Here is a 10,324-nt window from a genome sequence, read left to right on the forward strand (position 1 = left end):
TGTTACCGACAAAAACGTCTTTAGTTGACATGAAAACATTATTTTATTGCTTTCTGCTGCAAAAAATTGAACCTGATGCTCACTAAGTAAATTAATCAAGAAAGAAAATAGACTTTCCATATGAAAAACAAATTCACACAAAGAGTCAATGTCATACAGTTCTTTCGACTAGATAAAAAAGGGTTTGAAGAAAAATCACATTCTTAGATTATTGACTGGCCATCTCTCTGACATTACGTATTGTACCACAATTATATGCATTGAAAAGGGCCAACACCGAGCAAAAGCCATCAACTAACCTGTTAGCCCTAGTTCTCTCAGGATCAACTAACCTGTATTTGTAACTTAGGCATTAATAAACACAACACTAAGGATATTAGATCAAATGCTTGATAAACACCGTACGACTCTGTGATCTTGAAGGTCTTGCTAAATCTTTTTCTTCTATTTCCAACAGGGGATATAAACTTATGTATCAAAAAGATAGCAAAGTACAGAGCGAGCCAATGACAAATCTATTTCATGTATATTAGAGCAAATTTCTAATTCACGACACCACTCTCTCTTATGAGTTTCGAAGTCCTACATTCACTACATTCATAGATCTATCTTAAATCATTCCACCATTCACTCAACACACTGAAAACAAGAACAGTAGAAAATCTAGGAAACGACATTTCCCTTAAACCAAAAAGCCATAGAAAAAAGGAGAAGATAAAGCAAGCAAGAAATATACTTGATCTGCGACAAGTCTGTGAGTGTGTTAATGGAACCCTTTGTAATGCAAACTACCCTAATCCGCTAACTATAGACACAGTACCTTCTAATCTCTATCGTTGTCCTAAGGTAGAGTCTCCCTCTCGCACAGAGACTTTTTTATTTTACCAAACAAGCAATTAAGAACAACTAACTGAAAGAAATACGAGGATAGAGAATATAGAGTCACAAGATCTCATAAGACCAATACCTACTCAGGTCAAATATTCAAACTACGGACCTGAGTCTCAAAAACCTTATAGTATAGAGTTTCAGACTTGAAAAGTACACGATACAGTGGTAAGAGAAAAAGAAAAAAAAATACTCAATGGATCTTGGAACATTTAATCCTGACCTGTCCAACATTGCCGGTTAAGATTTGATTGTTGGATAGTTTCGTCATCGCCATCGAAAAATCCTTACGGAACCTGTGCTTGTCAGAAGCATATTGTCTCACCCATTTCTCTGTCTCCTCTTTGGCCATTAGCTGTGAATCCGAGAACATTACTCCCTTTTTATGCAATAGTCCTTTGTAATACCTTACCCCAAACCCATCATTCCCTCCTTCGTTGTCAAAACTCAGGTCGACGACCTTATCCACATTCGAATTCACCATGTCCTGGCTATTGGATGCATGCAAAGACCGGGTTGAACTATCAGCAGCATAAGGAGATGCAGATGAGGTCGAGGCAGCGAAGGGACATTTGGTTTTTAAATCTTGGAGGAACCGCGGATTGAGTTCTGGATCAGCCTTTCCGGTTCCTGAGAAGTTGTACAATCGCTCCTGAAAAAAATTGCAGTGGGTAATGCCTATGCTGTGTGCCCCTAGGATGAACAATCAGGAGAGAAGAGTCAATCATCCACAAAAGATATCTAAAAGAAGGGAGTACCAGTTAAGAGAGAAGAAGGAGGACTATATACCTAGTAAAGCGACTGTTTCCCTCGGCGTGAAACCTCTGGAGGCGAAGCTTGACAGGATAGTTGATAAATTGGCGGTTGGCGCAGGAAGCTCCCGTCCTGCAGCTTCCTTGAAGGCTACCATAGAATCCCGTCTCCCTGTTTTGAGGAAGTAGCTCGGACCTCCTGTCTGCAATTTCCAGACGACATAAGTGTTAGAACAGATGTTTTATTGGAAAAACTAGGGAGAGAGAGAGAGAAGAAAGACTCAGACCAGTTCAACTGATTCTCTGGCAGCTAGAACAATAATGTCTGCGCATGAAACAACTCCTGGACAGACCTCCTCTAACTCAGACTTGATAGAGTCAATCACATCAAACCCTTTCAAAGAAAGGTTTGGAGCTGCCTCTTTCTCAGAAAGGAAAGACTTGTCTGAGTCTAGAAGGACTGATGCATCACATCCCTGTAAAGTAGAGAAGTGTTGTAAGGAGACATGAGAATCTTAATTCGACCAGAGATTAAAATGCTCAACAAAAATCCCCAACAGAAAAATGTGCAAGCTCAGTTAAGTGCAAACGTTAACCAAGATGAGCAGATAAGCAAAACGAGAATTCCCCGATAACAATATGAAAAAGTTCATGAACAAGGTTAAGCAATGAGAACAAGTTCAAGAACTGGTTAATTTCAACATAAATCACCAAGGGTAAGCAATGAGAAAGATTATCATCACAACACAACAAAAATACTCCCAGATAACCATCACAATTCACAAATCAAAAATAGCCAGATGAGAAACCTTGAGTGATCAACATTCTAATTCTAAGTAGAACACTCACAGGAAAACAAGTTCAAGAAATGGAGACCCCAATTGTAACTTTTAAGTAATGAAGATTCAGAGTGCTCCACTCCAGATAATCAAAAATCCCCAATCGCCAGATAATTGTAACTTTACGTAATGAAGATTCAGAGTGTTCCACTCCAGATAATCAAAAATCCCCAATCGACAGATGAGTAAGATTAATCAATCAACATTCAAAATAGAACCCCTCCACGATAAACACAAATCCCCAATTGTAAGATGATGAAGAGTATATGTGAGTATGAATGATAAAACTAAAACAAAGAAGAGAGATGAGAAATGTGTTACCCCGATGAAGCAATCGTGGAAGACTAGGCGGACGAGAGACGGAGCTATGCTTGATTTGGCATGGTACATCCTTCTCATGGAGTTACGGACGATTTTGACGGCGCGCGGGCACGATTCTCTGTAGAAATTTTCCTGAAGAAACCGATCCGCGTCTCTGGGATTAGCCTTGAGATCTTCTTTCTTCGGAATCTTCATGGAAAAAGACACGGTAAGATTCCTCGGAGACGATTTGACGAAGCTGCGGAGGCTTCTTCCGATGCCAGAGTCGGGATAGTAAGTCGTAACGAGGATGCTAGAAAAGATGGCGAATATGGAGACGATGATGTGAATGATGTAAGTTCCATGAAAAAGCTTCATCTTCATCGAACCTCTAACTTCTCTGTGTGCTTTTGATTGTGAGAAATGAAGAAGATGGTGCGAAGCTAAAGAGGAGGGAAAGAAAGAGTGCGACGTGTAATCTCGAAAATGCCCTTTTGGCGTTTTGTTACGAGAAATGACGAACATGCCCCTTCCTCGCCGATAGTAAGTTTGTTACGCGCACATCATCCTTATCTCTTTTACGCTCTTTTTTTTACTGGGCCGATTCTTTTGGGCTTATATTTACTAAGTTAGTGGCCTGTGAGCAATCAAATTATATATTTAGATAAAATAAATAATAATAATTTGGGGAAATTAAAGCCGAGACGATGAAGTCATTACGTGACGACTGACGAGTCAAAGAGAGTCTTGAAGCGTCGTCCCATTTGATGATTTTTTTTTTTGTTAAAACCCATTTGATGAGTTGAATACGTTTAGTTATAATTTGATAAACGTAAACTAGTGAATCGTTTTAGATATTGTTCGAGTATATGTCAATTTAGTATGTTAGTGTTACATCGAATCTTCAAGTCAATTTCGTCACATGTGAATGTTTTCAAACTATTGAGTATTGACACAATGAGTCTATACGGGATTTTGGTATAGTCAAACGAGTTGGTTATTGCGACCTTGGTTCATATTTTGATTTGGAATCTTAGGTTTTTTCCAAGTGAATTTAGGAGACAAAAAAAAGACAGAAAGAAAAAAGGAAATTAATTAAATAAGGTCGGTTTGTATACGTATATATATAGAACACATGCACACCACAAACATATTACAAATCACAAAAACATTCTCTCGAGATCTTCTAACGCATATATCCGGACACTCGCAAACCTAAAGTTCACGTAACAATACGTCTAAACCCTAACCATTAATTCTCTGACTCTTATCTCTTTTTCCGAGATTCCTCATCGATGGCAAAATCTTCTACAATAATCAGCTTCATCACCCTCTTGCTCTTGGTGAGTTGCTTTGTCTTGCCTTGTGCGGCACGTGTTCGTCTTACTCTTGATCATGAGCACACGGATGATACCTTGGACGACGTAGACAAGGAAAAACAAGACCTAATCTCGAGCTATGATGATGAAGATGAAGCATCACGCCTTCCACCCTTCTTCGACACAGTTGAAGAAGATGTCATACGCAATGAATCTGAGCCCATCTCGTTTACCGAACTGATCGAGAGAGCCGAATTTTCTGCCATGATGAGGCGATATCGATCTTCAGACCCTTGATGAAGCCAATACCAATGATCTTAAAAATATGCCTCTCTCTCTCTCTCTTCTCTTTAAAAATTTCTTTTTCTTTTTTTCTTCGATTTCATTATAACTTGTAATATTTCTTTTAGCAAATTTAAATGTTATCCCAAGAGGAATAAATATATATTTGATAAATATTGTCTATTAGTTTTGTTTAAGTTAACATAAAAACGAATACATACGACTGATTATAACCGAAACTTCTCCCTAAATATATCTGATCCTCATATATGCGATTGAAGCACATGTACATTCATGCATGGAGCCTAATGAAATCTGAATGTATACCTCAACACATGGTTTATGTTGGATAAGCATCAACATTCCTTGAAGCCTTAGACCAAGTTGAGTTAAGTTTAAGATAAGGCTTAAGAATAATTAGGAGTTATCTAATTCAAATAGAAATAGGATTAGCAAAGTTGTGCTAACACTATAAATTTTTGTGACAATTATATGTGAGAACACTGAGAGCATTGTCTTTAATTTTGAGTTATTTTCTAAACATATTTAAGAGAGTTATTCTTAATAAAAAAAAATTACTTGTATTCTAAGAAACTATAGTTTAGTGGTCCACTTATCCATCTAAACAACATTGAATCTTGACGACACCATAGATAGAAGACAGTTTTCGTCTTTTGACTCGGTAACTTGGAATATATATATTTATTTCATCAGTAGAGATAACAAGAGTAGATTTTAGTGAGACAACAAGAGTATACTTTAATGGGGAAATAGTACGTACAGCTCCAAGCCAAAACAATTCATTCCAGAACCCATTAATAGCTCCCAAGTTCTGGTCCCAAATCTCATGGCACAACGTAACCTGTCACATGAGATCAATAGAGTGGTGATGTTTTAAACGCGGTTTTTAATTTGTTCTTTCAGTTTCTTGTCAAATCTCGACTCTACCGATATTTCTAAGTTCTTGTACTACATTTCCGCAACATATATAGCTCTCTAACGATACATACCTTCAGTTTTTTTTTTTGCAAGATTAAAACCGAAAAAATAGTGAAACTTCTTTGTTAATTAGACTTACTTACTTCCACACTTGGTACCATGAGCTAGAGGCTTCCCACAAAAGGCCGTGACATGAACAACCTTATCCATGTCTATCATTTTCTGCACTGAAGCTGTGACACGGCCACACGCGCAAGGGATGTCTGATTTCTTAACGACCATGCAGCAGGCCGCGGACGGGTTTACCTTTGGGCCTGGACGCTGCACGTAGACCGCGCATTCTTTCATCAGACCTTCGATGTCTCCTTGGCAAGTTCCTTGCCCTGGAACTAGTAGTGTTCCCGAGATTACAAGGATCAATGTCAGACCAACCAAAACACGAGAATCCATCGCCATTTGATTTCGGTTTGGATCTATATATAGTGAGACGTGACTGTGACTTTCGAGTTTTTGGTAAAAGAGAAGTTGTTTAGGGTGGTCTTATATAGTGGCTTAGCTTAGAGGGTTCAAGTGTTTCTTGTGCTGCATGTGATGTTATCTTTTTGTGTGTTGAGACTGTAGAGTAATTAAGTTTATCGTTTCCAATATATTGGTCTCATGTGACAAAAGACTTGAAATTTTCTGATGAGCTTCCTCGTAACTACAACCAACATGGCAGCCAATGCATGCCAGGACACACATATGATTGATGGGTAAATGACAAAAATACTATTAAAACGCAAAAACCTAAAATTGACAATTAATTGTGACAACTTAAAAGTACTACATTTTAACTATCAAAGTGTAAATTTTCTTTTAAAAACTTGATTGAACAAAGCGAATGATGTTTCAAACTAAAAGCCTCTGAATCAGATGGAGGCTCTTTCTCTTGAGTCTTGACTCGTGACGTCGTGATGTCATTGAATTGGTAACCTTTAGCCAAATCCCCAATTTTTGAAAATTCTCAACGAAACGCCTAAAAGGTTTTGTTTTGTCGAACCAAAGATCAAACCTTTGCGTGAAATTTTCCCTCTTTTGCCAGCGACGAATATATCCAGTTAGCAAGGAATTCGACGATCTTTTGATAGATTCAAACTCTTTAGAGTGGGTAGTGATGGATGACGAGAGACGGACACGGTGTCCTGAGAATCGAGGTTTAGCGGCTTATGTGTTGCAGAAGAAGCAAGAACACGCTGATAAGCCCAAAGGTTTGTCGGAAAATCTGGAAAGGACATTTGTTAAGGCGTATAGAAATGTCTGCGACGCCAAGGATCCCATTAACACACTCAAACAATTGTCGCAGATCAAGTATGTTTCTTGCTTTCTGTTTCTTCTCTTATGGAATTTGGGTTAATGGGTCATTCGTTTCTTGTTTGAATGTTCAATTTTTATGGAAAAGATGTGACCTTTTTGTGTGTTCTGGTTTGATATTCTCCGGTTTTTTCACTATTAAGTGAATGGAAGAATGAATTTAGCGTCTAAGAAAGTAATAAGATACTCCTCGGCACATCATTTGTATATGTGTATGTATCTTTGTTAACTTCTGTTCACTTAGATTTTTTATTGAGGCTGTAGCTAAGGGTTTAGGGTTTGTTTAATCTGAAATTGAAGTCGTGTAGATAAAATCAGAAGACTGTTTGTTTCTTATCGTTGTGAAATCAGAGATTTGATAGTGAGTGGTTTCTTCGTTTCAAGGGAAAGTTTTTGTTTATATCCATAGTTTTCTTAAGCCTTTTTTAATGCAAAGTACATCTGACTATTGAGTGGTTTTAGTTTTTGGGTGGCTTTGCTTCTATCCAACCAAGTGTCTGTTTCTTGATTTTTGCTGAATTTTTTGCATAGGGGCTTTGGCAAGTGGATGATTAAGCTCATGAAAGGATATTTTGATACTGGTGCTGACAGTTCTGAGCAAGAAGATTTACCTAATAATCGTGCTGGTAAGGGTGTTGCGCTGTTGGATGTATCTATATCACATTGTTCACATATATTATCAATGTAATGTCTTTCTGTATGGTGCTTTTTAATCCGTCCAGGGATAAAGGCCAATGGCAAAAAACGCTACATTCCACAAAGAAATTCTGTAGCGTATGCATTACTAATAACGTTGCACAGGTTAGTTACATGGTTATGTTACTCACAAAAGACGCTTACTTCCCCCTCTGTAAACCCTTCTTTAGGACCGTTCTGTTTTTCATTTCACCAGAAAAACTACAAATGGGAAAGAATTCATGCGTAAACAAGAGCTTATTGATGCTGCTGACGCGAGTGGTCTCTCACACGCTCCTGTTGGGTACGAATCAATCATGTTCCCAGTCTCTAATCTATTGGTGTTGTACCCAACCTCTGGTCTGATGTATGTCTTATTCTTCCATTCTTGTTATTAGGCCAGAGAAAGGTAAAGGGAAAGCAGGACTTGGACATTCTAAGAGGGAGTGGTATAGTGGATGGAACTGCATGACCACACTTATACAGAAGGGATTAGTGGTCAAATCTAGCAACCCAGCCAAGTAAAAACTCATATCTGAAATTCTGCCTTATGTTTTTTTTTTTTTTTTTGTAGAGAAGACCTTGAGACTTTATTGTTTCTTTTGTTAGGTACATGCTGACAGTTGAAGGACGGGAAGTTGCAAATGAATGTATCGTGCGATCTGGATTACCTAATTCATTTGACATCTTATCTGATGATGAAATGGATCCTACACCCCAAGCAAAGAGAACACCGAATCAAAATCCCACCTGTTCTTTTACCATGAGAGAAGAACAGCCATATGCTGATCCGAAACCTATGGCACAATCAGCCATTCCAAGCGATATTTTTGAAAAGGTACTCTATCGTAATGTTAATTCAACCTTCTTCTTGTACAGTGTTGATTGGTTGCGAGGTGACATATTTTGCTTCAATTTCTTAGTTTCATGTTTACATGTTTTGGTTTTCGTCAACAGTTTATACCGTTTGGTTATTCTAAGGAACAAGTCGTTGCTGCATTCAGAGAGGTTTCAGATGGAACTGGGGACAATGATCCATCAACTCTCTGGCTCTCAGTAATGTGCCATCTTCGTCAAGCAGAGGTTTATAGTTCTTTTTCGGACTCTCAAAATAGAAGAAAACTTTCAGCAGGACCTTCTAGAGCACAAACTCGTACGGTCTTAATCAAGAATGTCATATAATATGCTTAGTGCTCAGTGATGTGTTTGTGAAGGGTTTATGTTTCATCTTATGAAGTCTTAGCTACAAATACAGGTCAAGTTGATCTTGAGGGATCTCTTACTAAGAAGTTCCGCTCTTGCAATGATGGATCCACCTTAAATCGATGTTCATCCAGTTCAAGCCATGCCGTGAAAGCCTGCTCATCTTCTGTAAGTAACCATTTGAGTTCAGTAGTCAGTAGATATTTAAAATCAGCAGTAACTTGATTGCTAATCAGCTTTAATTGTTTTTTTAATTATGTCCTGGTTACAAAAGTTGGCATCAGACAGAACCAAAGGGATAACAAATTTCCCACGCCTCCCTCCTCTTAAATTTGGAGAAACATTTGAGGAAGCATATGATGTGATGTTGATACTGGATGATCGAGAAAAGTTTGCCACTAAGGGGTTTGTGGAACATTAATCTTACTCCACTCTTTTCTCTTAGTTCTGGTTTCTAATGGTTTGGTTATGAAATTGTCATAACAGCCTTTCTACATTATTGATGACAACACTAACCAATACATTTCACAGATCACGGTCCAGGAATATAATTGATAACATATGCTCTGAATTCAATATCAAGATTGAGGTCAGCATTTGATTTCTTGAATAGATGTCAACAGATTTGGAAGTACACAAATTAACTGGAAAAGTGGTGTAGGTTAGACGGTTACCAGTTGGGGATTGTATCTGGATTGCTCGGCATAAGTGCCTTGAGGATGAATATGTTCTGGATTTTATTGCCGAGAGGAAGAATGTTGATGATATGCGCTCATCAATTAGAGATAATCGCTACAGGGACCAAAAACTTAGACTTCAGGTGTGTGTATTCTCTCAACTCCTAAGTTTCTGACTTGCTCTATCTTTCGTTGATGGTTGTTTCACATTTTCTACTCTATTTGCAATTGTAAATAGAGATCGGGGTTAAAGAAGCTGATATACATTCTTGAAGGAGATCCGAACCATTCTGATGCGGCAGAAAGCATTAAAACGGCGTAAGGAACTTGATGTTTCATATAATTTTAGTTGGCTGTGCATTTTTCTTTGGGATATGGAACCAAACTTATCTTCATCTATGTATATGCTTCTAGTTGTTTCACGACAGAGATTCTGGAGGGATTTGATGTGCTGAGGACAAACGGGCTGGGTGAGACGCTAAGAAAATACGGTTACCTCACTAAATCAATATATCAATACTACAAGTTACGGGTGAATGATAACGACCAGGGCAAAGTTGCGGCCTCTTGTCCTTCTTTTGATAGTTTTGTCAAAAGGTGTCAAGACCTTGACAAAATGACAATCAGCGATGTATTTGCCATTCAGCTTATGCAGGTACTGAGTCTGGCTATGCCTTTTTCGGTTCTTATATGTGAATGGTTCTGCGAATCCATTTCGATTGATAAGTATTTGGTGCAGATCCCGCAGGTAACGGAGGAAATTGCCATGGCTGTTCTTGATATGTACCCAACGCTTTTATCTCTTGCTTCTGCATATTCTCATCTAGTAAGACTTATTGGCTTTGTCTAAGATCTTGAAATCTTGTAATTCTTCAAGAAATTGATGACTTGTAGCCTGACTTGAACTAAGACAATTCTGCACTGTTTTGAAGGAAGGGGATGTCTGTGCGCAAGAAGAGATGTTGAGAAATCAAAGCAACAATGTAATATGTGCGTCAGCTAGTAAGATTATATGCAAGTTAGTCTGGGGTGAATGACTTCTATTCTAGAGAGAGAGAGAGAGAGAGAGAGAGAGAGAGAGAGAGGAGTACGAACAATAT

At 38.2% G+C, this 10,324-nt stretch overlaps 3 protein-coding genes across 6 annotated transcripts in view; 1 reads left to right on the plus strand and 2 right to left on the minus strand.

Moving 5' to 3' along the window:
* Positions 1–896: 896 nt before the first annotated feature.
* LOC17879449 (putative Peroxidase 48) lies at positions 897–3,180 on the minus strand. The gene is made up of 4 exons (XM_006282574.2): positions 2,801–3,180; positions 1,928–2,116; positions 1,678–1,843; positions 897–1,581 (listed from the first exon to the last, which is right to left on the minus strand). Exons 1-4 carry the CDS (start codon positions 3,161–3,163, stop codon positions 1,082–1,084), a joined length of 1,218 nt encoding a protein of 405 aa, XP_006282636.1. The 5' UTR covers positions 3,164–3,180; the 3' UTR covers positions 897–1,081.
* Positions 3,181–5,063: 1,883 nt separating this feature from the next.
* Positions 5,064–5,881, minus strand: LOC17878358. 2 transcript variants are annotated; one of them, XM_023779514.1, is made up of 2 exons: positions 5,459–5,881; positions 5,064–5,242 (listed from the first exon to the last, which is right to left on the minus strand). In XM_023779514.1, exons 1-2 carry the CDS (start codon positions 5,773–5,775, stop codon positions 5,140–5,142), a joined length of 420 nt encoding a protein of 139 aa, XP_023635282.1. In that variant the 5' UTR covers positions 5,776–5,881; the 3' UTR covers positions 5,064–5,139. The 2 variants fall into 2 exon arrangements, with proteins under 2 accessions (XP_023635282.1, XP_006284915.1); XM_006284853.2 differs by having other exon boundaries at positions 5,138–5,242; positions 5,463–5,867.
* A 427-nt stretch (positions 5,882–6,308) lies between these two features.
* Positions 6,309–10,324, plus strand: part of LOC17880783 (crossover junction endonuclease MUS81) — a 4,250-nt gene continuing 234 nt past the window's right edge. The window contains exons 1-15 of one of the 3 annotated variants that reach the window (XM_006285665.2): positions 6,309–6,666; positions 7,201–7,295; positions 7,392–7,470; positions 7,562–7,648; positions 7,743–7,865; positions 7,954–8,182; positions 8,302–8,497; positions 8,600–8,715; positions 8,822–8,952; positions 9,079–9,136; positions 9,209–9,367; positions 9,463–9,542; positions 9,639–9,879; positions 9,964–10,050; positions 10,157–10,288. In XM_006285665.2, coding sequence (XP_006285727.1) covers positions 6,473–6,666; positions 7,201–7,295; positions 7,392–7,470; positions 7,562–7,648; positions 7,743–7,865; positions 7,954–8,182; positions 8,302–8,497; positions 8,600–8,715; positions 8,822–8,952; positions 9,079–9,136; positions 9,209–9,367; positions 9,463–9,542; positions 9,639–9,879; positions 9,964–10,050; positions 10,157–10,261 — 1,980 coding nt within the window. In that variant the 5' untranslated portion in view covers positions 6,309–6,472 and the 3' untranslated portion in view covers positions 10,262–10,288. Of the gene's footprint in view, positions 6,667–7,200; positions 7,296–7,391; positions 7,471–7,561; positions 7,649–7,742; positions 7,866–7,953; positions 8,183–8,301; positions 8,498–8,599; positions 8,716–8,821; positions 8,953–9,078; positions 9,137–9,208; positions 9,368–9,462; positions 9,543–9,638; positions 10,051–10,156; positions 10,289–10,324 lie in introns of all 3 variants that reach the window. The other 2 variants (XM_023778861.1, XM_023778862.1) reach the window with 2 other exon arrangements.

Source organism: Capsella rubella, unplaced genomic scaffold (assembly GCF_000375325.1).
Source record: "Capsella rubella cultivar Monte Gargano unplaced genomic scaffold, Caprub1_0 scaffold_7, whole genome shotgun sequence".
NCBI classification, from domain to species: domain Eukaryota; kingdom Viridiplantae; phylum Streptophyta; class Magnoliopsida; order Brassicales; family Brassicaceae; genus Capsella; species Capsella rubella.

Excerpts from the sequence above, each read along its gene's own strand:
- LOC17879449 (XM_006282574.2), bottom strand. The coding sequence starts at position 3,163 with ATGAAGATGAAGCTTTTTCATGGAACTTACATCATTCACATCATCGTC. Across the intron at positions 2,117-2,800 it reads TCCACGATTGCTTCATCGGG|GGATGTGATGCATCAGTCCT; the intron begins GTAACACATTTC and ends TCTACTTTACAG. Across the intron at positions 1,582-1,677 it reads GGAAACAGTCGCTTTACTAG|GGGCACACAGCATAGGCATT; the intron begins GTATATAGTCCT and ends TGTTCATCCTAG.
- LOC17878358 (XM_023779514.1), bottom strand. The coding sequence starts at position 5,775 with ATGGCGATGGATTCTCGTGTTTTGGTTGGTCTGACATTGATCCTTGTA. Across the intron at positions 5,243-5,458 it reads GGTACCAAGTGTGGAAGTAA|GTTACGTTGTGCCATGAGAT; the intron begins GTAAGTCTAATT and ends CTCATGTGACAG.